Source organism: Papio anubis, chromosome 14 (genome assembly GCF_008728515.1).
Source record: "Papio anubis isolate 15944 chromosome 14, Panubis1.0, whole genome shotgun sequence".
Lineage (NCBI taxonomy): Eukaryota > Metazoa > Chordata > Mammalia > Primates > Cercopithecidae > Papio > Papio anubis.
In genome coordinates this window covers 9,223,845-9,250,132 of record NC_044989.1, presented here as the reverse complement: position 1 = coordinate 9,250,132, position 26,288 = coordinate 9,223,845, and the positions used below count along the sequence as shown (strand labels likewise).

The 26,288-nt window shown below is 47.3% G+C and overlaps 2 protein-coding genes across 13 annotated transcripts in view; one reads left to right on the top strand and one right to left on the bottom strand.

Annotated features, from left to right (window-relative positions):
* The first annotated feature begins 25 nt into the window (after positions 1 to 25).
* On the top strand, positions 26 to 16,949 carry ITGB1BP1 (integrin subunit beta 1 binding protein 1). 7 transcript variants are annotated; one of them, XM_009183657.4, is made up of 8 exons: positions 56 to 168; positions 3,109 to 3,174; positions 4,522 to 4,628; positions 8,807 to 8,885; positions 10,635 to 10,771; positions 15,393 to 15,485; positions 16,015 to 16,164; positions 16,709 to 16,949. In XM_009183657.4, exons 3-8 carry the CDS (start codon positions 4,557 to 4,559, stop codon positions 16,778 to 16,780), a joined length of 603 nt encoding a protein of 200 aa, XP_009181921.1. In that variant the 5' UTR covers positions 56 to 168; positions 3,109 to 3,174; positions 4,522 to 4,556; the 3' UTR covers positions 16,781 to 16,949. The 7 variants fall into 7 exon arrangements, with proteins under 7 accessions (XP_003908305.1, XP_009181921.1, XP_009181919.1 ...); XM_009183655.4 differs by having other exon boundaries at positions 3,109 to 3,260; XM_009183658.4 differs by lacking the exon at positions 56 to 168 and adding an exon at positions 947 to 1,058.
* A 491-nt stretch (positions 16,950 to 17,440) lies between these two features.
* The window catches only part of ASAP2 (ArfGAP with SH3 domain, ankyrin repeat and PH domain 2), a 199,285-nt gene continuing 190,437 nt past the window's right edge, over positions 17,441 to 26,288 (bottom strand). For all 6 annotated transcript variants that reach the window (XM_021924556.2, XM_021924559.2, XM_021924555.2 and 3 more), the window contains 4 exons: positions 23,322 to 23,371; positions 22,546 to 22,634; positions 21,981 to 22,103; positions 17,441 to 19,880 (listed from right to left, as the gene is read on the bottom strand). In XM_021924556.2, coding sequence (XP_021780248.2) covers positions 19,806 to 19,880; positions 21,981 to 22,103; positions 22,546 to 22,634; positions 23,322 to 23,371 — 337 coding nt within the window. In that variant the 3' untranslated portion in view covers positions 17,441 to 19,805. The remainder of the gene's footprint in view (positions 19,881 to 21,980; positions 22,104 to 22,545; positions 22,635 to 23,321; positions 23,372 to 26,288) is intronic.

Genomic DNA, 26,288 nt, shown 5'->3' with positions numbered 1-26,288 from the left:
CTGCGCCTGCGCTTAGTCTCGGAGGCGGGGCCCGGCGGACGTGGGCAGGAGCGTTGGAAAAGCCGGCGCTGGAGCGGGAACGGGAGTAGCTGCCTGGGTGCCGGAGGCCGCGGCGCTCCCACGCGGACCCCGAAGCCCACAACCGAGGGATGGGCCCGCGGCTGCGAGGTGAGCGCCCAGCCCTCGTCCCACTCGGGGCCGAGCTCGCGGAGGCCTGACGGGAACACGGCCCCGAGAGCGGCGCGGACGGCCGGGAAGGATGGGTGGGGCCGCAGGGAGGGCGGGGGAGGGATGCCTGGGCTCCGGCTGCGTTCTCTGCGGGTCCGCGCTCCCGGGGCGCGGGTGGAGGCGCCTGGAACCGCGGGTCGGGCGTGGGCGTTGTGGACTGTAGCTTCCGGAGCCGCTGCCAGCCGGGAGAGGAGGCAAGGCGGGCAGCGCGGGCCGTTTCCCTGCCTCTTCCTCTGCCTCGTTTCGGCCGCCTCCCGCCTCTCAGGGTCGGGGTTGTCTGTCCCCTTCGCTGTCACATCCTCCGCACCCAGCGCGTGGACGGTGCTCCATCACGGTGACAGACAGGTGCCAAGCAGGCTGGCGTCTGGGAGGAACTTTGGAGCCGGCTTTCCCTAGGCCCTGAGCTTGGCCCCATCCGTCCTTACCCTGGTGACCCTGAGCAGGTCACTGACTCTTCGGGCGCTTTGGCATCCTCGTTTGAAAGGGGCTGTTATCCTTCAGGCTTGCTGGTCAGTGAGGGTGAGAGGGATCTATGCACCTAGCACCATGCATGGCACGTGGTAGGCGTTTGGTACTTGGGAATTGCTGTTGGGGTGTTACAGACACCCCAGAAAGTTCTCGGCTTCAGTAAGCGCGTCCCCTGCCAGGCGCCCTGGCTGTGCAGAGAGGAGTCCCTGAGCTCCGCCTTTGACCAGCGTGCAGCTGGGAGAGTGAGATCAGAGACCACAGCAGATCGTGGCGCTGTGATCAGGGGTACACTGAAGCTGTGGGTCCCTGAGCCCAGCCTTGAGATCCCAGGAAGACCTGCAGCCTGAAAGGGGCCTTGAAAGGTAAGAGGTAGCCAAGTGCCTGAAAGGTGAAGGGTGTCCCGGGCGCTGCAAAGCAGGGGCGACTGGAGCATCGCTCAGAGAACCACGAGCAGCTTTGCCTTGCTGAGATCAATTAACTGTGCCCGGGTTGTGGAGGACGGAAGTGGAAAGGTGGTTAGGAGCTGCGTCCTGGCGTGTCCTGCTGAAGAACGTTGACTTTGATCTCTGACTTTGGAGAACCAGTGAAAGATTTTCAGCAGGCTAGTGGCATTAGATTTATGTTTGAAAGAAATCATTTTAATCGTTTTGGCTGCAGTGTGGGGTGGATTTAAAGTGTTAGGGAATCCAGTAGGACAAGGTCCCTTACCCACGAAATATCCTTGGGTTTGTGAATTCCTTAAATTCATGCCAAATTTTGTATGGATGTGTATTTTTGTAGGGTGAGTATCCATCACATTGATCAGATTCTAAAAAAATGGTGTCTGTGCCCATGGTCTAGGATGACATGGGGCCTGGTGGAGAGCTGGCTCAGAGAGCTCTTGCGGTGGGGTATACAGTGGGTCTTGGTGCCAGATTGGATATGGGGCCTGAAGGACAGCAAGGAATTCATGATTTCCTGGCTTCCCCCAGCAATAATAGAATTTCCTAACGGGGAGAGAAGAGGAGAGGAGCAGATCTGAAGGGGAGGATGATGGTTTCAGCTTGAGACATCTTTGCATTTGACGAGCCTACGGAGCATCCAGTCGCCAATCAGGATCGTTGGCCTCATTTTGATGCATGAGTAATTTTGAGGCAAAAATGATTTGCTTGAGAACATGCATCAAAATTGCAGCAGATATCAAAGACTTTAATAAATGCTGCTTTTTCCTAAGCCCCCGGGTTGATGATGAAAAGAAAGCCTTAAGGAGTTGCTGAGGCATTGTGGTGTCATGATTTTCATATCAAGGGATTTGAGGAGACACTTCAGGATTGCACTAACAGTAGAATCACATTTTGTTTTTAAAATGTTTTGATTTAAAATTTAAATCATATTTAAAATTGTTACCTATATGTAAATATGTATTTATATATACTGAAGTATCTGATGCTTAAATACGTTATATATCATCAACATTTTAACCCATCAGCGCCATTAACATGGCACTTTATGCTGCTACATTAACCTCGTTTTGTGCAGGCCTTGGAATAAGGCTCTCCTGCCGTCTCTCACTGACTAGTGTCCTGTGCTGGTAAGGTTCTCCTTTGCAGCAATCACCCGCAGTCGTCTTCCAATGCATCTCTCTCTTTTTACTCTTATCCTATGGAGTTAGTTCCCTGCCTGGAAGCCAGGGTCGTTGTTCGAAAAACAGAAGACACCTAATTGTGTCGCTAAACTGCTTTTTAAAAGTCTCCATTCCGGAAGATCACAGCAGATAAGCAAAAAATAAATTAAAAAACCTTTAGAGTCTTCCTCTTAAAGTCCACTGTTATCACAGCCTGCCTGGCCTTCTGTGGCACTTTGTCTGGGCCCATTGCTGTCCTGCTCCCAGACAGCCTTGACTATTCCCTTGGGCCCCGTCTCCACCTGCACAGCATTGCCTCCAGGCTATTTATGGCCGCCCTCACTTCATTCAGAAAAAGATCTAGAGCATCTTTTTCTGGAATACCCACCCCTTCCTTCCTTCCGTCTGTGTCTCCTTAACTTCTCTTAGTTTTCCTCATAGCAGTTGTTTCCTAATAACATGTTTTATGTGTGTTTTTCTTGTTGGTCTGTCTCCTCCCGCTGAGAACAGGCTCCTTGAGGTCAGGGGCTTCGTTTGGTTCACTGATGCGTCCCTGGCATTTGGTAGGTGCTCACTGACTATCCAGAAATGAATGACTCAATCAGATTTTCCTGATACCCCACAGCAAAAACATAGAAATAAATCTGATGATGAGGCCGATTAAAAAGCTTGGACTCAGGGGTCAGACTCGGGCAAGTGGCCTAATGTCATCCCCTAGTGAGTGGGCTTAGAGTGGGGTCTCCAAATACAGAGAATCAGGGGCTTTCACTGACTGCTGCCTGAGTCACTCGTTCTTTTTCCTTCATCAGGTGCATTGTTTCTCTGAAAAGCATCGCCCCGGTCAGAATGAAAGGAAACTCTCTGTGCAGACCGCTGTATGTGGGACCTTGAAGACGGTCAAATAGTGTTCAATTCTATAGCGAGCAGATTTTCTTGTTCCCTCTGGAGAACACAGTTTTTGGTAAAAATTGGTCAGGTTATCTTATTCATAAATCCTCTTGAAAGACATGTCACAGTTCCCTCATCTGTAAAAGGCAGATTACAGCCCACCTTCTGCGAGCCCCATGAGGGTTAGAGCCCTGCAGAGTGTGTGGCATATGGTTTGCCCTTAAAAAGCATCAATAGAGCAAATGAATATGTCACAAGGTTATCATGAGGCTGTGACAGTGTAACTGTCCCGGGAGTTCTGTGAGCTATGCAGCTTCATATAGGTTAGTTAATGTGCCAAATATAATCTATGCTCTCCTATGCAATCGGCAAGGATGAATCTTACGTTTCCAAGGCATTATTTATTAATTTCAAAAAAAGAAATGTGTAACATAGACTCTGGGAAGCAAGGTCATCTCCTTAGCTGCCCTTAGTAGAGAGGGGGGTGAGGCGCTGGCACCTAGGAAGGTCTTTGTGTCAGCTGTTACTTAAAGGCATTTCAAAACTTCCAGAAAAATGCACATTTCTTAGAGGTGTATATATCTTAACCCTACCAAGTATAGAATGTGAAGCTGAGAGGCTTACTGAATCTCAGTATCTCGGCTGAAAATCCAATGTGTCACAGCATATTTTGCTAAAATCTTGAATCAATTGAAGAGAAGTCAGGCCCTTGAAATTTTGAGAACTAGGCGACATGTCTAATACTTGAGAAAAGTGCTTTTCACACCTCTAGGCCAAGGTTTCTGCCTTTTTTTGCTTATTGGGTTAATTTTTTGTAATTTAATAGGAAAGAATGAAAAGGAATAGTATCCAAGGGAAAAGTTTTATGTTTTATAGAAAAGGAACACACCCATGGAACTGGAAGGAATTGATGATTTTTATTTCTATTATGCGTAAAGTGATTTAATGTTGCATTTCCTGATGTAGCTGTAACCAATAGCAAAGTTGCTTTTCCTGGCTGGGCATAGTGGCTCACACCTGTAATCCCAGCACTTTGGGAGGCCAAGGGGGGAGGATCACCTGAGAGCAGGAGTTTGAGACCAGCCTGGCCAACATGGCAAGATCCTGTCTCTACAAAAAATGAAATTAGCTGAGTGTAGTGGCACATGCCTGTAGTCCCAGGGACTCGGGGAGGCTGAGGTGGGAGGATCACTTGATCCCAGGAGGTTGAGACTGCAGAGAGCCATGTTTGTGCCACTGCACTCCAACCTGAGTAAGAGCAAGACTCTGTCTCTTAAAAAAAAAAAAAAAGTTGCTTTTCCCGATGTAACTGTCACCAATATTTGTTTTTTCAGGGGATCTTCTCTGGATCAAGAAATGGTGGTGAAAAATGTTTCGCAAAGGCAAAAAACGACACAGTAGTAGCAGTTCCCAAAGTAGCGAAATCAGTACTAAGAGCAAGGTAGGGAAATGGAATTTGGAACAGAGTCATAAAGCAGGGAGAGTTTTGTTTCTTCTAGCTGATATTGTATGGAGGATACCAACCATGGGCAGACCTCCTGATAATCTTCAAACTAGGTGTGTTTTTACATTTACTTTTTGCACTAGAGATGCATTCTATGCTTAGCTTCATTTTATCTGTTTTGGTAGGTTTTCTGAACTTCTTAAATCCATTAAACTAGGTGGGACATGACCCATCTAGTTTGGTCTCGTTGAAATAAGCACTGATTTAAAAAATTTTGAAATGATAGAAATTGCAGGCATTAAGGGGCTGGACCTCTTGAATTCTAGGGCTTGTGGTGTGCATAATTAGTTTCACTTAAGAGTGCGATTGGCAGATACCTGTATACTAGAGAGTTTGAATGCTGTTGAAAGGTAAGCATGGATTTAGTTCATGCCGAACAAACCTTTGAGGAGCTATTCAACTGGCAACTTTTGTCTCAAAGAATAAAGTGATTTCTTTTTGACTGACAGATATTTTTCAATATAAGAGTACAAAGATAGCTGCATTATATTTGTTCTAGGTTTTTGACACCAATTTTGTTGGTGTTTAGAAGAATAGCATTTTTATTTCTACCTCCTGGACAATGGCACGTGAACACTCATTCATTCACCGAGTATTTACTGAGCATGGCTGTATGCCAAACTCTGTTTAAGGGGCATAAAATAGAGTGGTTAGGGGGAGGGAAAAAATCTCTGGCCTCAGAGCTTCCATTTCAGATGGGGCAGAAAATAATGAAGAAATAAGTAAAATAGAGAATTTCAGATGGTGGAAACTAACACGGGAGGAAGAAACTACAGGAATGGACGGGGTGGGAGATTGGGAGAGGGGCAGTGTTCAACAGTCTGGTAGAAAAGGTCTTATTTTCAGGCCGGGCACAGTGGCCCATGCCTTTGGGAGCCAAGGTGGGCAGATCACCTGAGGTCAGGAGTTTGAGACCAACCTGGCCAAAATGGTGAAACCCCATCTCTACTAAAAATACAAAAATTAACTGGGCGTGGTGGCACACACCTGTAGTCCCAGCTACTCGGGAGGCCGAGACAGGAGAATTGCTTGAACCAGGAGGCGAAGGTTGCCGTGAGCCAAGATCACACCACTGGACTCCAGCCTGGGCGACAGAGCAAGATTCTGTCTCAAAAAAAGAAAAGAGAAGGTCTTATTTTATTTATTTTTTTTGCTGCTCCTCCTCCCGAGAAAAGGCCTTGTTTTCTTGGTGGCATTTGAGCAGGGGCCTAGAGGAGAAGTGGGGCCATGATAAGATCTGGAAGGATCGTGGTTCAGGGAGAGGAGAGAGCAAAGGCCCATGGGAGGAGCGAGCCTGTGTGTTTAGGGGGCAGCAGGGAGACCAGCGTGCCCTGGGCAGGGCAGGTGCAGGTGTTGTGAAGACCTGGGATTTTACTCTGAGAAGTAAAGCAGGGGCGCCTGGGGCCAGGGAGTGACAGAATCTTACGTAAGTTTTGTTGGGGGTCACTTTGGCCACTATGAGCAGGGCAAGGGCAGGAGCAGAGACTGCTGGGGAGGATGTGGTAAGAACCTGAGAGATGATGGGGGCTTGGACGGGGTGTGAAGGAAGTGCTAAGACCTCAGGTTCTGCAGAGAGTTCCAGGTGGGCACTCATGGGACCTGTGGATGGATGACGATGGCTTGTGGAGTATGCGGAAAAGAGTCATCAAAGCTTAAAGCCTTAAGATAGCAGGTGCTGTGGGAGGCAGAAAAAGTGATTCACTCCAGGTGTTTCTGCCTGGATGCCAGATACCACTTGAGACATGATTGATACCCAGAGACACTGAATAATTCAGAGAACGCGAAGGTGTGTGAGGTAATGACAAATACTGCTTCGGGGATTCCGAGACTGGGGAGATGATAGGCCTAAAGTTGTGGAGGAAGTTGTATTAGTTGGAGTTCTCCAGAGAACCAGTAGGATGTGTTTCTATCCTAGAGAGAGATTTTGTTGTGTTTTCAAGGTTTATTTTGAAGAATTGGCTGATGTGACTGTGGGGGCTGCAAGTCCACAATCTGCAGGGCGGGTGGGCTGGAGACCCCTGGGAGTGGAAGTGGCAGCTTGAGCCCAAAGGCAGCCTGGAGGCAGCTGGAGGCAGACTCTCCTCCTCGGGAGCCTGAGTCTTTTTCCTTTAAGGCCTTCACCTGCTTGGATGAGGCCCACCCACACTGTGGAGGGTCCTCTGCTGTGCTCCGTGTCTGCTGGGGTAGACGTTAATCTCATTTAAAGAAACACCTTCACGGCAATGTCTTGACTTGTATTTGACCAAATATCTGGGTACTTAGCCCAGAGAAGTTGATATATAAAATTAACCATCACAGAAGTCTTCCCGAAAAAAGCAGTTAGTGAATGAGACCTTAAAATATATGGGTCAAATAGGCATAAATGAGGAAGGGAGTTAGACATCCCAGGAACAGGCAGGAAGCTGGAGGCTGACTCCAGTCTGAACAGCCTCTTCATGATTTTCCACCCTTGTGAGTGCTCTAATTTTAAAGCTGTGTGTTCACTCAGTCCCAGGACCAGGGTGAGGCACAGCATGGAAGGAGGCGTCTCACAGGGTCGCACAAGGCCCCCTCAGGAGATGCCTCCCTACACTTTTCATCCTGGGTGCCTGCCGGCCTCCCATGCCCCCCATGTGCCATGCTATTAAGTAACAGCCACACGTGAATGAGACAAAGACACACGACTGCCACTCAGTTTCCAGTCAGGGCAGGGTGAGCTGGCATATCTCGGCGTGGCGGAGCTGGTGGGTGGCGTTGTAACCAGAAGCACAGAAACCTGACATTGTAGGAGTCCTGTGCAGCCTTAGAATGGGGAAGCGAACCATGTTCTTGGAAGTTTTTGAACTCCTGGAACTGGTCAACACAGAACCTCCCTACTGCCACTTCCTCAGCCTTAAGCGTGAGGACTCCGCAGGGGAATCTCACCTGTGTGGCCCAATGTCTTGTTTTATTTTTATTTTTGGAGACGGAGCCTCACTCTGTCGCCCAGGCTGGAGTGCAGTGGCGTGATCTCGGCTCACTGCAACCTCTGCCTCCGGGTTCAAGCAATTTTCCTGCCTCAGCCTGCCAAGTAGCTGGGACTATAGGCATGTGCCACCATGCCTGGCTAATTTTTGTATTGTGTTTTGTTGTTGTTGTTTGTTTTGAGACGGAGTTTCGCTCTTGTTGCCCAAGCTGGAGTGCAGTGGCGTGATCTCAGCTCACTGAAACCTCTGACTCCCAGGTTCAAGCGATTCTCCTGCCTCAGCCTCCTGAGTAGCTAGGATTATAAGCACCCACCACCATACCCAGCTAAGTTTTGTATTTTTGGTTAGAGACGGGGTTTCACCACGTTGGCCAGGCTGGTTTCGAACTCCTGTCCTCAGGTGATCCACCCGCCTCAGCCTCCCAAAGTACTGGGATTACAGGTGTCAGCCACCACGCCCGGCCACAGAATATTATTTCTAAAGAAATTGGGAGTATAGCTCTGAGGAACAAACTCCCTTTACATATGATTCTATTTTGCTCAACAGTTGTGTTGTTTTTTGTGACAGTTCACATGATAGTCTACTCTTCTCTGCCAGTTAGCCCCTGAATTCCTGCTGCAGGCCAGACATGAGTTGGAATAATTGCAGAAGCACTGGACCAGAGACCTAGAATTAAGAGACCTAGGTTTGAGATCGGAGCCATTTACTAGATGTTACCTTGGATAAGTCACTAAACGTCTCTGTCTCCTTCCTCATTTATTAAGCAGGGATCATGGTCCTTGCCTGGCTTTCTGCACAGGGTTTGTTTTGGGTTCAGCGGAACTAATGTGAAAGCAAGGCGAGATGTTCACAAGAATATTCTTAGAAGGCATCTTGTAAGGAGGTGGTGGTAATGGCTTCGATTTAGGCTAAGAATATTGCCACCACGTTTATCCAATATTATGTTGTGGGACGAACGAACAGTTGGGATTATGTGATTTTTTTTTTTTTTTGAAGTTTGTTGCAGAATTTGTCTTAAGAAAAATCTGTCACAGTCGATATGCCTGAATAATTGGCATGATTTCGTATATGTCAGCTCAACTCTAATAAATAATTTGAATGGGTTAGAGGACTTCAGAGAAGACACGGCTGCTTCTGTGGAGGTTTTTTACTTGTTTTTCTGTTTCTCAGTCTGTAGATTCTAGCCTTGGGGGTCTTTCACGATCCAGCACGGTGGCCAGCCTCGACACAGATTCCACCAAAAGCTCAGGTACAGAAAAGGGTTGGATCATTGATTGTCTGTGCTTTTCACTGATGTTCTTGTGGTTTTACTGGGGTAGCGCGAGTTCTTCAGTATTTGTGGCTTTCTTCCTCTCCTTTGCCACTTTTGACAAGAGTTTAGAAGTGGACCCAGATTTGGTGGGACATGGGCTGAGGGTGTGGTGTGATTGGGGAACCACATAGCCTTTGGAGATTGGCACAGGCACATGGGCAAACTGGAAGTTTCAAAATAGTTTTTAAAGAAATGAGGTGGCAATAAATACATACACCTACTATGTACCCACAAAAATTAAAAGAAATGGGGTGGCAGAAGGTGAATTCCATTGGACTTACGTTGTCTGTGGGGAATAGGGCAAATATCTTGGTGATTAAAGGGCTAAGGAGCCATTCATTTACCCCAAGGAACCCAGAGATTCACCAGCTCATGACCACCACCAACACAAGTAATTAAGGGGAGGATCTGGCCCAGACCCTTGTAGATATTTATGCAGCTGCCCAAAATTAGTAGATCCTTAGAAACAGGCTGGGCGTGTTGGCTCACGCCTATAATCCCAGCACTTTGGGAGGCCAAGGCAGGTGGATCACCTGAGGTCAGGAGTTTGAGACTAGCCTGGCCAACATGGTGAAACCCCGTCTCTACTAAAAATACAAAAAATTAGCTGGGCGTGGTGGCGCATGCTTGTAATCCCAGCTACTCGGGAGGCTGAGGCAGGAGAATTGCTTGAACCCAGAGGTGGAGGTTGCAGTGAGCTGCGAATCACACCACTGCACTCCAGCCTGGGCGACAGAGCGAGACTCCGTCTCAAAAAAAAAAAAAAGAAAAGAAATCAAGAGGTGACTTCTAACCCAAGCTCCCTAAGTAGCTGGTGGCTAACTGGAAATATATTCATTTTCTTGTCCAAATTCCTCTTTTTCTCTCAGGAATTGTCCTAGTGAATCTGTAACAGAGAATGTTGGAGCATTAAGTCCATTGTCTTTACTGCCAGAGCCCTTTAAAATTATTAAAGTTGTGGGCATCTTTTTATTACATAACCTAAAAGTAATCATATAGTATTTCCTTAATATGGTTGAGATTATAAGTCGTTTGTAGTAGTTTTTGTATTGGCTAGATTTTGTGGCGCGCACACACCTCTTCAACTGTTGCTGTTAGGTTAAGAGACTTCCTGCCTGGCGTTATTCCATCGACATTAAAAAGAAAAACTATGTGGTCTTTTCTGATGGAATGGTAGAGGAAGAGTAGGCTTCCTGAATGAGGAAAGAAAGCTAACATGGTAGGCCAGGCACGGTGGATCATGCCTGTAATTCCAGCACTTTGGGAGGCCAAGGTGGGAGGATCGCTTGAGCCCAGGAGTTTAAGACCAGCCTGGGCAATGTAGTGAGACCCTGTCTCTACAGGGGAAAAAAAATGGTGAAGAGGGACAAAGAACCAAAAATAAATATCATGCATCATAAAGGTAATCATGTAGTAACCTTTTCTTTACTGTTTGTTTTGAAGGGAAGGTTAATATTTATTCCTATTATTGAGACCTTTGTATATTATATTTAGTATACCATGAGTCATAAAGGGTTGGTGAAATTTTAAGTTCTTCCCCATTATATACAAATATTTTGCATTATAAAATTTGTCATTAGTGGTTGTGTTCTAATGACTGTCTGGTTTTTATTTGGGAAGGGACTGAGGATACCCTGTAATGCAGATATTTCTTCTGAAGTCTTACCACTTTTCTTTCATCTTTAGGACAAAGCAACAATAATTCAGATACCTGCGCAGAATTTCGAATAAAATATGTTGGTGCCATTGAGAAACTGAAACTGTCTGAGGGAAAAGGCCTTGAAGGGCCATTAGACCTGATAAATTATATAGACGTTGCCCAGGTAAAAAAAAAAAAAAAATTCCTTAACTCTCTGGTTCTGAGAGTCTGGGGAGCCAGCTCGTGGCTTTGGGGCAAAGGCTCACTCCTCGGGTCCACTGGGTGCCGCTCCACTTGCTCTGGACTGGAAGCCCCCGCATCACCACTGTACATGTGCGTGAGCGCTGAGCTGCGTAGGAACACGGGCGCCGTTCCTTCCTTCCAACACGGTACTTTTTTTTTTTTTTTTTGAGACGGAGTTTCGCTTTTGTTGCCCAGGCTGGAGTGCAATGGCATGATCTTGGCTCACTGCAATCTCCGCCTCCCGGGTTCAAGCAATTCTCCTGCCTCAGCCTCCCGAGTAGTTGGGATTACAGGCGCCCGTCACCATGCCCAGCTAATTTTGTACTTTTAGTAGAAACAGGGTTTCTCCATGTTGGTCAGGCTGGTCTTGAACTCCCGACCTCAGGTGATCTGCCCACCTCAGCTTCCCAAAGCGCTGGGATTGTAGGCGTGAGCCACTGCGGCCGGCCCACAGTAGTTTTTAATTTTTTTTTTTTTTTTGAGATGGAGTCTTGCTCTGTTGCCCAGGCTGGAGTGCAGTGGTGCGATCTCAGCTCATTGCAACCTCCGCCTCCCAGGTTCAAGAGATTCTCCCACCTTAGCCACCTGAGTAGCTGGGATTATAGGCGCTGGCCACCATGCCTGGCTGATTTTTGTATTTTTAGCAGAGATGGGGTTTCACCATGTTGGTCAGGCTCGTCTCAAACTCCTGCCCTTGTGACTCACCCGCCTCGGCCTCCCAAAGTGTTGGGATTACAGGCGTGAGCCACACACCTGGCCAATCCTTTTTTTTTTTCTTGAGACAGTCTTGCTCTGTCACCCAGGCTTGAGTGCAGTGGCGTGATCTCGCCCCACTGCAACCTCCACCTCCCGGGTTCGAGCGATTCTCCTGCCTCAGCTTCCTGAGTAGCTGGGACTACAGGCGCGTGCTGCCACACCCGGCTAATTTTTCGTATTTTAGTACAGACGGGGTTTCACTGTGTTGCCCAAGCTGGTTGTGAACCCCTGACCTCACGTGATCCACCTGCCTCTGCCTCTGAAAATGCTGGGATTACAGGCCTGAGCCACTGTGCCTGGCCTATTAATACTTTCTTTATGGGGCTGATCAATCCTATTTAAATGAGGAGCTCATTGTGGTGACTGGTTATATTCCTTAGGTTCTTCCTTTAAAATAATCTGGTACAACCTCACCGTACCACCATCAGACCAGTTTTGTCTCTGAATAATCTTTTTTTTTTTTTTTTTTTTTTGAGACGGAGTCTCGCGCTGTGTCACCCAGGCTGGAGTGCAGTGGCGCGATCTCGGCTCACTGCAAGCTCCGCCTCCCAGGTTCAGGCCATTCTCCTGCCTCAGCCTCCGAGTAGCTGGGACTACAGGCGCCCGCCACCACGCCCGGCTAGTTTTTTGTATTTTTAGTAGAGACGGGGTTTCACCATGTTAGCCAGGATGGTCTCAATCTCCTGACCTCGTGATCCGCCCGCCTCGGCCTCCCAAAGTGCTGGGATTACAGGCTTGAGCCACCGCGCCCGGCGTCTCTGAATAATCTAATTCATAATGATGTCGACCTAACATATCTGTTTATTCATGCAAGGTTTCTAACAAGAATTGAGATGAGTGGGTTTCAAAAAGATAAAATCAAGACGATAAAAAATAATCATCATGAAGGAAAATTAAGAAGGAAAATTAAATCAAAAGTATAAGGTATAAACTATATAAGCATGAAATTTTATAAAATCTGTACCCTTGCCAGTGGTGGAAGTGCATGAGCCAAAAGACTTAGTGAATTCGGTAATGAGAGAAAAAAAGAAAGTAAATTGTTTCTGGAGTTTCTAGAAAACGAAATTACATTTTTATGTGCGCATTAGAAGAGGGATATTACTGCAATAAAAAGATTCCTTAACTTCAGAGAGTGTTAATCTGAAGAATGTGTAATCTCTTAAATCATGGAGAATGAGAATATGAAATACAACGTGGCAGGGCATGGTGGCTCACGCCTGTAATCCCAGCATTTTGGGAGGCAGAGTGGGGAGATCACCTGAACCCAGGAGTTCAGAACCAGCCTGGGCAACACAGTGAGACCTCGTTTCTACAAAAAAAAATTTTTTAATTGCTGAGTGCAGTGGCTCATGCCTGTACTTTGGGAGGCCAAGGCGGGCAGATCACTTGAGGCCAAGAGTTCAGGACCAGCCTGGCCAATATGGCAAAAACCCCATCTCTACTAAAAATACAAAAATCAGCTGGGCCTGGTGGTGCACGCCTATAATCCCAGCTAATCCGGAGGCTGAGGTTGAACTGCTTGCTTGAACTCAGGAGGCAGAGGCTGCAGTGAGCCAAGATTGTGCCACTGCACTCTAGCCCTGGGTGACATAGTGAGACTGTCTCAAACAAAAAAAACACCCGTCTGGGCACGACCCCGTCCCTACAAAACATCTAAAAAATTCAGCTGAGTGTGGTGTTATGCACTGGTAGTCCCAGATACTCAGAAGGCCAAGGCAGGGGGATTCCTTGAGCCCAGGAGGTCAAGGTTGCAGTGAGCCATCATTCTATCACTGCACTCCAGCCTGGGTGACAAAACAGTGAGACCGTCTCAAAAAAATCTGAAATGAAGTTTCATATCTTTATGAAAGTAAAGGAAGATACTTCTGTCTGAAGGAAAACATCAGTGAATCTAAATTGCCATTTAAGAGAGAACTCGGGCTGGGCACGGTGGCTCAGGTCTGTAATTCCAGCACTTTGGGAGGCTGAGGTGGGCGGATCACGAGGTCAGGAGATCGAGACCATCCTGCCTAACACAGTGAAACTCCATCTCTACTAAAAATACAAAAAAATTAGCTGGGCGTGGTGGCGCGTGCCTGTAATCCCAGCTACTCGGGAGACTGAGGCATGAGAATTGCTTGAACCTGGGAGGCGGAGGTTGCAGTGAGCCGAGATCGCGCCACTGTACTCCAGCCTGGGTGACAAGAGCGAAACTCCGTCTCAAGAAAAAAAGAACTCATGGGAGTCTGGACGAGTGAAATTACTATCCAGCATTTGTTGGAAATGTAAAGTCATTCCAACAAACTACATTAAGTCCTCGGGTAACCTCGTTGATTGGTTCTTGGAAAACCATCTAGATTAGTTCCTCCGGTATCTCGTTTTTCAAGGTCATTTTGTTACAATGTTTTATGATGCTGAAGAGAAAAAAACATGGTTTTGTTATATGCATGGTTTCGCTTGAAGTTGTAGTTTCCAAGAACGAGCCGCAATGTTCAGTGTGGTCTTACCATAAAAGCAACAACCGGTCTGAGTGTTGTACTGAAGGATCAATTATTTTCCTCTCAAAAATACACCAGCATTATTTTCATTCCTATAAGGACTGCTCAATTTCTCATATCACCATAGAATTTTTGCTTGCTAAAATTCCAGTATTGACAGTAGCATGACTGTTATCCCATACCGTGATTCTTGGAATTGCTTTAAACCTACTGTGGGAAGCAGTTGGGAAGAGGGTACTGTGACATTGTGGATGCAACTTATTTACTATGATTTCTTTAATGTGAGCAAGTGGTTCCTCAAAACCATTTACAGTATGGAACATCCATAGGTTGCCAACAGTGTCTTATGTTAGGGAAGACGAAGTAGGTGGTATTCTGGTCTGGGAGCTGAGACTGGATCGTCCAATAGGGAAGCCGTCAGAGATTATCTGCCGTTTCTGAGTAGCTCAAAACTCCGATTCGTGTTTTTGTGAGTGGAGTAACTGCTCATCAGCAGCACTTGCCAGCCCGAAGCCCTGAGGCCTGGGATCACCAGACACGCCTTCCCATCTGGGCAGGGTATGTGGGCTCTGCTTCCTGATCATCCCACGTGCTAACACTGGTCCACACTATGGAAGTGAAGACCTTAATTTTTCTAATGTAGGTATTTTAACCTCAGCAGGATCTGTGAGAGGCCGCTCAGTTTGTAATTAGGATTAACACCAAGACAGACAATATACATGAAAGGGATGGATGTGAATTTTGCTCAGAGTTGTGGGCTGTAAAACTGGGGCTGGGCACAGTGGCTCATGCCTGTAATGCCAGCACTTTGGGAGGCCAACTTGGGAGAGTTACCTGAGGCCAAGAAGAGTTCAAGACCAGCCTAAGGCAGTACCATCTGTATTTAAAAATAAATTAATGGCCCACACGGTGGCTCATGCCTGTAATCCCAGCATTTTGGGAGGCTGTGGTGGGAGGATCACTTGAGGTCAGGAGTTCACGACCAGCCTGGCCAACATGATGAAATACAATCCATCTGTACTAAAAATACAAAAACTAGCCAGATGTGCTCACTTGAACCCAGGAGGCAGAGGTTGCACCGAGCTGAGATCATGCCACTGCACTACAGCCTGGGCGACAGAGTGAGAGTCTGTCTCAGAAATAAAAATAAACTTTTTTTAAATGGGGGGAAATGTGTCTTCTGCCTCTGTGGAGAGAAACTCTTGCCTGGCTCTGTACCCCACATTCTTTAAAGGGTTTGGGCTTGTGATGGCCAGATACTCGAGTAGTCAGAAATAAGACTATAATGTAATTTTAATCTTTATCATATACTTTATTTTTACTTTAAAGCAAGACGGAAAGTTGCCTTTTGTTCCTCCAGAGGAAGAATTTATTATGGGAGTTTCCAAGTATGGCATAAAAGTATCAACATCAGATCAATATGTAAGTAATATAATTTATTAAGAAAATTATGTTTTAGATAACAGGGAATTCAGGCCATGAAGAGCCCCCTTCTAATTAGGGCCACTCCTGTTTGCAGTGATTGGTTTGTAAACAGTCCTGGCAGTTGGTCTTAAACGTGACCAATTTCTTAGGGTGAATAGGGGCCTCCTTTTCTCTCCTGTGTTGGAAGGGTCCACGCAACCTGTCCCCGACCCCCAAACTCACACAGATGCCTCCGGATGCATTTTCAACCAAGGGCCCCTCATCAATTAAGAGCAGCTGTCAGCTTGGAAGGTGGGCACAGACACTGGGATAGTCAGTTTAGATCACTCCACTCCTGTCTTGCTGGGATTTAAAAAGGCGTGATCCTGAAGGCAAAGTGCCCAAGACTGAGCATACAGGAACATCCCCTGGGGTGCGAAACCTATGGCTATGCTGTTTCAAGCCTCACGCTGCCTGGGAGGGTGTGTCATTAGGACTGACAAACCTGTGAGTCCTGATCTCTCGGAATCTTTCCTGACTTCTGCAGGATGTTTTGCACAGGCATGCTCTCTACTTAATAATCCGGATGGTGTGTTACGATGATGGTCTCGGGGCGGGAAAAAGCTTACTGGCTCTGAAGACCACAGATGCGAGCAATGAAGAATACAGCCTGTGGGTTTATCAGTGCAACAGCCTGGTGAGACTTTGTTACTTTGGTTAGCTGCTTACTCGTCGTCGCAAAACCCAGGGACTACTGTTGTTTTTGAAGGTTGAAGAAATACAATCCATTATATATGGAATATCTGGCCTGGGGATAGGGAATGAATATTAGGCCGGAGGTCAGCCAGCTGGCAAGACAGCGCAGGTTTGTGAACCATTTCTGTTAGGGCCGGTGGCAGCACTCACTCGTGCCTGGATTTAAAAGGTAAACAAAGCAGCTGAGGAAAAGCGTGTCCTCCAGGGGCCAAAGGCTCCCTCCATTTCCGAAAGCTGTTGCCGTCTTAGACTGCGTGATCAGCCTTCTCAGGCTGCAGTCGCTGTTTGCTCCTCTCTGAAGGAGGGCAAAGGGCCCACGTGCAGGGAAGCTCATAGTGTGGGTTCCACTGACCTAGGCAGGCATGTGTTGTCAGCTTGCTTAGGAGAGGTCTTAAGAGGGTTAGGTGTGTGCCTCTGCTAGCCAAATTAAGTTCATGAAGAGATCAGCAAATGTTGCTCTGACTCTATCTTTTCACGTTATGTAGGAACAAGCACAAGCCATTTGCAAGGTTTTATCCACTGCTTTTGACTCTGTATTAACATCTGAGAAACCTTGAATCCTGCAATCAAGAAGTCAACTTCATCTGAAAGTTCAGCTGTTTTCAATCTGCAGTGCTGAAGTGTTATGCAAATAATGAAGTGATCCCTTGCTCTAGGTTTTCTGAAGAAAATGGATTGTGTAAAATGCTGATCATTTGTTTATTAAAATGTGTCATATTACAGTGAGTTAACTCTCAATGAAGTCATCTACTTTCTGGGATAAAAAAACTTCATTTGTCTTTTTCAAGTTCAAATAAGCTTAACCTAAGTGTCACAGAAGCCTAGGTGTCCCAGAGGTCCATTCAGTGACAAACACTAAAGGCCTGCCTGAGGAAGACTGATGACATGTGTTCCGTAGTGGCTTCCCAGTGACGTGGGATCACTGGCATGGACCTCTCTCCGGCAGAGGTGTGGACAGGAGACCAGGATTCATGCTGGTTTGGAACAGTGACCTTGGCAACTTAAGACACACAAAGTAGATTTTCAGAAGTGTCTGGTCAAGATAACATGCTGGCAAACCACAATTCTTAGAGTTAAGAGAACCTTAAAGGATTACCGCTCATGCTAAAAGTAGTATGTGAAGGATCTCATGTACAGTATGATAGTGTACTTTTTTTTTTAAAGGACTGTCAATATATAAAACTTTAAAGATTAAAAACATTAAAAATAAAACCATGTCCATTTAAAAGTATTTTATTTTTTTCCAGTCAAATGACTAGTTAACAAGAAGAGTAAACTTATTAAACATGCTCTAGTTATAAATCACTGCATTAAGGACAATGAAAATAATCAATTTTGGTTATACAATATATACAGTTGTGCTGCAACCAAAGTAATCAGGTGAATGAACTGAATATCATACATCTCAAAATAGCTTCCTAAGCTGCATATTATGTTATCCACCCCTTAACAGATCACACAGTAACTCTTAGTCTGTGTACATATTCTGAGCCATCATCCCAGATCTGATGGAGAATGGCATGCAAAATGCCAGAATCCTGCAGCTGCAGTATGTGAAACATAAACTTTAAATATAAATAGATATCTACAATGTTTTTCTTTCTCTCAGTTGCTTTTTTAATTTGCAAAGAGCAAATAACTAAGAAAGGATATTAGCAGGGACATTAATATAATTTCTCCTCTGTTAAGAGTACTATTAGTTACTGCACAATAGCACCAAATTGTAGACTGGAAAAATATTTCCTAGATATTTATGTACCAGTGAACCTGATAGATTAGTTTGGGACTGGAGTTGTAATGTTGATATCAATCAACTTGATTCCTTATATAGCTGGCACCAGGTGGTCAAAGGCTGACTATAAAATACAGATGGAGGAGGATTGTTAAAATAGACATAAGTGCACTGTGCAAAATACATCTGTTTACTTAAATCTATGAGAAAATTAAATGAAGGGTTCAAACAACAGAAATTAACAATTAGTGAAAACAGATGTAGTGCTTTAATAAAAAAAAAAAAAAAAAAAAACTACAGATCTAACACATTTTTACCCAGAACTTTGAAAGGCAAAAAGCGATTGCTATACATCATAAAACATTCCAGTTTGTTCTGTCTTCCTTTATAACAACAAAAAACGTACAATGCCAAAAAAAAAAACCACCAAAACTCTACACATAGAGTCTTGCATAATAAAGACAAGCTGCTTCAATCAAATGTACCATCACAACAAATGCAGCAACAGCACTGCTGCCCCACTTTCCAAGCCTACACTCAATTTATTCCTTTACTTGTGTTAAAAGTCCAAGTGGGCATCACAGGCCTCTTTATTCTCAGCCAAAATGTCCAATATTCCTACTATGAATCTTACCCTCACAATTACTAAATAGAGGTATGACAGTCAAGTTCATTAAACTAATGAGTTTTGGTTTTATAATATACAACCTAATCCCCCCTACTACCACCCCAAGTAGCTTAAGAATGATATGATGGCCTTAAATAGTAAAAACTGGGATGTTTGGGAGTATTTTATTATCTGGGGCCTATATATTTCTGATATGTTCTTGATTATAAACAGATGGACAGATTCGATTTCAAGACAGTGTGACTACCATTCCTGTTGGAGTATTATATAAATACAAGACACTAAACTGAGTAAACATTCTCATGGGCTAGAAGGGAAGGCAGTGGTACACTCAGCAGGAAACAGCAAGTGATGGGTTAATACAGCGTGGTCTGCGCCACAGAATTCTACTGGGTACAGTTGCTTTCTGTGTGATTCAGCAAGTTCAAGAAGGCAAATTCCGAAACATCTAAAGCATATAAACTAATTTAAAAGAACTTTTGCAATCCATCATCCTTAGTTTTTAACCAAATTCAGGAAATGCAGTTTTATATAACCTGGAACGGAACGAACTGTAGTTACCCTACGTTGTCATAAACCATCAGTAGTTTTGTTAAGTATGATTGTTCACAACAGGTTATACACACATGCAGAATATAGTGATAGCTGCAACCTCACAAATTAGGGCTAGAAAGTACAATGCTTATGTGTAAATTTCCAAGTTGTTTTTTAAACACTGGGTGGATTTCAAAGTAATACGTGTCTTTAAAGGTGAACTGATGGCATTTTATTGAGAAAGTCCAGAGCTGGGCTATGGACTTCTGAAGCAGCAGTTGACTGGCCATCTAAAATAATAATTGTGCTAAAGGTCACCACTCCAGAATTGGGCCAAGGAATGCAGGAAGAGTTTATTTCCAATACACTCAATGCAAACATTTTTAGGTTTAGCAAATTCCATAGAGGCAGGATCTTGATTATGTATAATAGTTAAAATAACTTTTCAGTTCACCTGTTGGGAAATTCAGTTTTTCCTAATAAATGCATAGCAATGTTTCGTGAAAACCACAAATTATAAAAACAATTACTGATATGTAAAAATTGCCTCAGTTTTTAAAACAGAGCAGTGGCATTAGAGAACATGGGCTACCGTACAAACAGTTCATGAAACTGGTTATCTGGCAAGAGTTTTGGTACCAACAACAAAACAGGAACATAACTGTTAATGCTTTTGTTCAGTAGCAATTCAGTCAGCGATAAAGTGCACAAATGACACTGGGAATGCGCCTTTGCGACCAGGATCTCCATCAATGTGGCCAATCTGAAACGGAACAAAGTGTAGGTTGCTATTAAAATTCCAAATGTTGGTGGAAACTTTGAAGGGCATTACACAGAGCATTTGGTGAAAAAAAGCACGATTGGTTCAGAAGACTCTCTTCCGACAAGAAATTACTTGGGTAAAACATCCAAACGATTTTTGTCCTTTTTTCCTCACCACATTTCAAATAGTGCAGGCCTCTCCTATGGAAGGAGCTCTTCCCAGCCGTGCCTCAGACGTTCACTCGCAGGGATGGCCACCCCCACCTGTTCCTGGGAGGCACACAGGTCAGCTCTCTGATCACTACTCCCCGCTGGCCTTTTTTGAATGAATGAATGAATAAATGAATGAATGAAGCCGAGTGTCACAAGTCTGTGAGCTGCAAAGTCACCGAAAGTGGCAAAGGTATAAGTTGGCCCCATTTCACTGAGTCAAGCGCTTGTGTAAGGCTTCACTCTATCCACTTACGTTCGCTCTTGGGTAAATTATATCCAAGTATGATCTCAAGAGTGTAAATGATGTAGGCAAATAAAAGGCTAAAAACAGCCAAAATATGAATGGTGGGCTTTTTGCAGAGTGGTGGGGGGTTGCTGTGGCTATGGGCAACTTCTGTTTTCTGCTTTATGCCTCTATTTTCCAGTTTTGGAAATGAGCAGGTATTTTCCATATGAGCTGGCGCCCTGTCCGGATGGTGGGTTGTAGGCAACTGTGGGAGCTGGCTGGCAGGGCTGGCTCTGTGTGCAGGTGGGTCTAGTGGGTGTGTGGATGGGAGGGGGCAAGTTCAGGTCCTCACGTGCTCTATGCAGCCAAGCTGAGCACTCTCCTCACCAGAGCCCAGGTGCTGTGGCCCTCTCTGTGCCTGTGCTATAGTGAGGCTGATGGTGGGAACTCTGGATCCACACTTTATTTATTTAGAGATGGAGTCTGGCTCTGTCACCCAGGCTGTAGTGCAGTGGCATGATCTCGGCTCACTGCAACCTCCCCACTGAGGGTTCAAATGAGTCTCCTTCTTCAGCCTCCCGAGTAGCTGGGATTACAGGTGCCTGCCACCATGCCCAGCTAATTTTTTGTATTTTTAGTAGAGCACCATGTTGGCCAGGCTGGTCCCGGACTCCTGACCTCAAGTGTTCCGCCTGCCTCGGCCTCCCAAAGTGCTGGGATTATGGGGGTGAGCCACCGCACCCAGCCCACAGACACTTTTAATCCATTAAGGGCAAACGAGGCCACAGGAAAGGCCGGTGAACCCAGCCCTGCCAAATGAAGGCAGTGCTGCCTGACCCTGAGAGCTCACAGCGCCTCTGGAGGCTGAAGACGTGCAGTTTAAACACTAGTGGGAGCTCTGCAAGGGATAGCGACTAAAGACAGTGTCCAAACTCCTTGCACTTGACAAAGCAGTTCCCCTAAATCCTGTGAGTTCCCAGCTGAACTGTCCGCTCTGAGCTCAGAGGCAGAGCCATGCCACTTGCATCTGCTGTGTGGTGGGCTCAGCCTGGGGCTGTCTGCCTGCGCCCCATTCAAGCCGGTTCGTCCACTGCCCTCACTGTATACAGCTGCCGCTTAGTGGGTGCTCACCGGATCATCTGCGCCAGACTGTGTGTGTGACCCCCTTTCACAGATGATCCCACTAACGCTTAAAGATAAAAGCAACCAGCCCCAAGCCACCGGCCCATGAGTGGCCAAGTCTGAATTCTTAGGTGGCCAGCGCTCATCTTGTTCCCATACCCCGCTGGACGCCTGGGCGGCCACAGCTCATTTCAGGACCAGACTCACGCCTGGGGCTCTGTGCTCTAGGTCAGCTCCTTCCAGACACCTGATCCCACGAATCCAGCAATGGCGGGGGGTGATGGCCTAGAAACTCAAGGCCTCAAAATGACGGAGTCTCACTTCAGGCCCTCATGGGTGCTCTGGAAACTGCACCCTAACAGGGGAAGCAGCCACCCTGGGGAATAATCAGGCCTGCTCAGAAGTGGGTGTCCATGGAGGAAGCAATTCCTGAGGATGCTAAGGGGCAGAGGCACCAGGAACCATGTCTGGACTGCTCAGGCTGAGAAAATCTCACCTGCGAGCCAGCCCCCAGGAACCTCCCGGGCCCACCCGACTCACCCACCACTCCTGGTCCTCCTCCCCGTCCACGATGATCACATCCCCCTCGGAGAAGGTTAGCTCATCGGGGTTGTCGGCCACACAGTTATAGAGCGCTTTCACCCGCTTAGGCTTCAACTTGGTCTGTGTCAGGAGAGGGAACAAAGGTTAGCATGGCTGTAGCCCTCAGCTCTCAGGGCAGAGCTCAAGCACCCTGCCTCCCCCGGTCTCAGGAGCCCCGTACCTAGGCCTGAGAAGCCCGGAGATGCCAAGGTGGGGCAGGTCAGTGCAGCTCAGGAGCCAGGGAGAGAAAAGGGAAGAGCTCCCCACCAAGCAGAGAGAAGGGGCCAAGGGCTGGGAAACACAGCGGCCGGGGCAGGGCACTCTGAGTGGGCCCGTCCTGGAGCTGCGATGGGAGGGCCAAACCCACCGGTTGCCAAGATCCAAGCAATCAGGTACCAAGAAGACCCCTGTCCAGCCCCCAACCAAGGGAAGAGGGGAAGGCTTGCTTCCCCTGAGCCCTTGTGAAACCGCCTGCACTCTCCTGGCGAGAGCAGAGGGGCAGGAAAGGGGGCTCGTCACTTACTGCCTGCGACTTCCTAGGCATGGGTGCAGGGGGCTGCAGGACCATAGCATTGGACAGAGGACCCAGAGCTTCTGTTGCAGAAAGATCCACTGTAGGGCAAAAATGAAGCAACTTAAGACATCCCATCAATCATAACCATGAGATGTAAGCAATGGACAAGCCACAGGGTGTGTCTGAAAGCAGGTTTCCCCCAAGGTGTTCCCATCTGTTGAGGGAAAAGGGAACCTTCTGATTTGGATGCAGCCCTTGCAGAGCTCGTGTGGCAGCCAAGTGTCCCCCAGTGAGCCTGCCCTGTCAGCAGGAGGGGACAAGGTGAGGGGCCCCAGGACTGAGCTGCTCAGGAGCAGGGGTCTCAGAGGCCAAGGGAGTGGGGAGGATGGCAGAAGGGAAGGAGGGAAGAAGGCAGGAGGGAGGAGAAAGGCAGGGAAAAGGGGGAGAGGAGGGGAGGGGAGGGGTGGAGGAAGGCAGGTGGCGGAGGAAGAGGGCATGAGACTATGTGGGAGAGGAGGAGAAGGAAGCAGGGAAGGAAGGCAGGAGTGGGGAGGAAGGCAGGAGTCGGTGGGGAGGAAGGCAGGAGTCCGGGAGGAGGGCAGGAAGGCAGGAGTCAGCGAGGAGGGGAGGAGGGGAGGAGGGGAAGGGGGGCAGGGGGGCAGGAGGGCTGTGGGAGGGGAGACAGCTGGGCCCTCCCTCAGGCCTGACCACCTGGCAGGGAATGTCCACCACATTGCCCCGATGGACCAAGCAGAAACAAACTCAGTCCCAAATTAAATAATTACCAGGTACTCTTGGTTGGCCTTTGTTGGTCAGCGGGGTGGACTTGTCAGCCCTACAATGACAGAGAAAAAGTAGATTTACTGCCACCTGAGGGTACCTGCCCCTTTCTCATCCCCTTTTATCAGAGAACCTTCTGAGTTCAAGCTGAAAGTGTGTGAGGTGATTTCCTCCACAGTCACTCAGCTCTCTTTTTTATGGGAAAAGGAAGAATGAGAGGCCCTAAGAAAGTGCTAGATCCAACATTTCTGATTCTAAAACCAGGGCTTTTCTCGAGCACTCTGTCCACGTGAGCCTGCCGATGGCCAGGGTCTGGAGCAGTGCTGGGCACCGGCCCCACCCTGAGTCTGCTCAGCCCCTTCCCTGCCTTGGTCCCATCACATGAAAGGGCGGGGCTGAACCTTAACCTCAGGCCCAGATGGCTCTGCCAGGATGGGTCCGATCACCCTGAGTCAGTGCTGTCCATGCCTCTGTGGTCCCTGCTTCTGGGAACCAGTGTGGCTGACCATGGGCTCAGGCCCCATCCACGAGCCTCTGGGCCAGCATGCCCCAAAGCCACAAAGTGGAAACGCACGAGTGAGGATGTGGTTCTCAGGGCTGGCAGACAGCGGTCCCTCAGTTTGAACCTGCCACTTGGCAGCTCTGGATAAATGGGTTCTGGAGAGTCAGCATTTTCATCTGCAAAAGCTGTGACACAAGATCCGCCAACTCCAGAGCTAAGGAGCAGTGCCATCAGTGAGGACCTCTGGCTTCAGTTCCCCCGTGGATCTCCTGGACCTAGCATAAAGCCAGGCACAGGCCGGGGGGCTCGAGAGGCAGAAGAGGAAGACCAGGGAGGAAGGAAAGGCAAAGATGGGATTCTTTCCACTGTACACTCCCGTCCGTCGACACTCCCTTTGCTGCTCGGAATGAACCCTGTCTGGCCTCGATGCTTACAGTCCCAGAATGAAGGGAGAGAAAACATCACGTGGGTTTTGCTCATACTTTGAAGGAACTGAAAAGGAACTTTGTTTTATTCCATAAAGACCCCTCCCATTTGACCAGTCTGGCCATTTGTTTTCCATCAATGTCTCTGGGTGTAAATGTCTCTGCAGACATCATTACACTGACCAGGCTGACCCCCTCGCCTGCAGTCATCCCTAACTACGGAACACTCGCAGGCCTGATCCTCTGAGACAGCGGTCAGCAGACTTTCTTTAAAGAGGTAGCTAGTAAACTTTTTAGGCTTTGTGATTTTTTTTTTTGAGATGGAGTCTCACACTGTCTCCCGGGTTAGAGTGCAGTGGCATAATCTTGGCTCACTGCAACCTCTGCCACCCGGGTTCAAGCAATTCTCCTGCCTCAGCCTCCCGAGTAGCTAGAATTACAGGTGTGCACCACCACACACAGCTAATTTTTTGTATCTTCAGTAGAGAGGGGGTTTCACCATGTTGGCCAGGCTGGTCTCAAACTCCTGACCTCAGGTGATTCACCCACCTCGGCCTCCCAAAGTGCTGGGATTACAGGCGTAAGCCACTGCACCCGGACTTCGTGTTTGTTTTTTGAGTCAGGGTCCTGCCCTATTACCCAAGCTCGAGTGCCGTGAGGCAGTCAGTTCACTGCAGCCTCGAACTCCTAGGGTCAAGTGATCCTCCCCCTTCAGCCTCCTGAGTAGTTGAGACTACAGGTGCACGCCACCATGCTTGGCTAACTTTCAAAATTTTTTGTAAAGACATGGTCTCACTATGTTTTCCAGGCTGGTCTCGAACTCCTAGTCTCAAGCAATCCTCCTGCTTCGGCCTCCCAAAGCTCTGGGCTTACAGGTGTGAGCCACTGCACCCAGCAGGCTTTGTGGATTCTAGCATCTCTGCTGCCATCATTCAGCTCTGCCACTGCGGCGTGAAAGCAGCCCCAGACTGCATCAACAAACAGGTGTGGCTAATGGTCCAATAATATTTTATGAGCGCTGAAGTGAATCTCACACAGTTTTCATGCGCCATAAAATATCCTTTTGATTTTTTTTCCAACCAATTACAAATACAAAAGTCATTCTTAGTTCTTAGTTCACGGGCCCTAAAACACAGGCGGCAGGCTGGATTTGGCCTGTGAGCCATAGTTTGCTGACTCCTACCCTAAGAGAAGAGGTGTGAAAATTCACATTTATACCAGAGACAAAATTACCGGCGGTGGGGGAGGGATAGTATCCTTTACAAAGAGGATGCACCAGTGTATTCCTTTAGAGTAAGAACGCCACTGGGCACTGGCGACATGATTCCGCCCATCCTTATCTGTCCTGGGTAGCTCTAACTTGCCCTGCTTCCCTTTTTCCTACCAGTCAGATCTGAAACCAGGTAGAATCATGTTTGAGAGGAAACCTGTCCAGCTTCTCCCAGCTAGAACACTTCTGAGAACCAGGAACCTGCACCTCACAGCTGACATCCACAGTTCTGAGTCCCAATAAGTGCTGGGAGCTGACGGCTCGTTAGCCAGAACTTCAACACATGATTTGTTCTCTTGAAAAGCAGCAGCTTGGAAAGTGCAAATCACAGGGCGTCTTAAGGCAGAAGAGAGCCCAGAAGCCAAGGGAAGCATGACCTGTGGCCACTTTGGTGTAGAGGCAGAAATAATTAGCACTGGAAAGCCCATTTATTACAGCATAATTCAGTAGCTGTTTAAGACTAGGAAGGCACAGATATGTATATTATATTTTATTTTTTTGAGATGGAGTCTGGTTCTGTTGCCCAGGCTGGAGAGCAGTGGTGCAGTCTCAGCTCACTGCAACCTCCACCTCCTGGGTTCAAGTGATTCTCCTGCCTCAGCCTCCCGAGTAGCTGGGATTACAGGTGTGCACCACCATGCCCAGCTAAGTTTTATATTTTTAGTAGAGATGGGGTTTTGCCATGTTGGTCAGGCTGGTCTCGAACTCCTGGCTTCAAGTGATCCACCCACCTTGGCCTCCCAAAATGCTGGGATTGCAGGTGTGAGCCACCACG

What these genes read in the sequence shown, in the direction of transcription:
- ITGB1BP1 (XM_003908256.5), top strand. Translation starts at nt 4,557, where the DNA reads ATGTTTCGCAAAGGCAAAAAACGACACAGTAGTAGCAGTTCCCAAAGT. An exon ending in AAATCAGTACTAAGAGCAAG is followed by an intron (nt 4,629 to 8,806) that starts GTAGGGAAATGG and finishes TCTGTTTCTCAG; the next exon opens with TCTGTAGATTCTAGCCTTGG. An exon ending in ATTATATAGACGTTGCCCAG is followed by an intron (nt 10,772 to 15,392) that starts GTAAAAAAAAAA and finishes TTTACTTTAAAG; the next exon opens with CAAGACGGAAAGTTGCCTTT.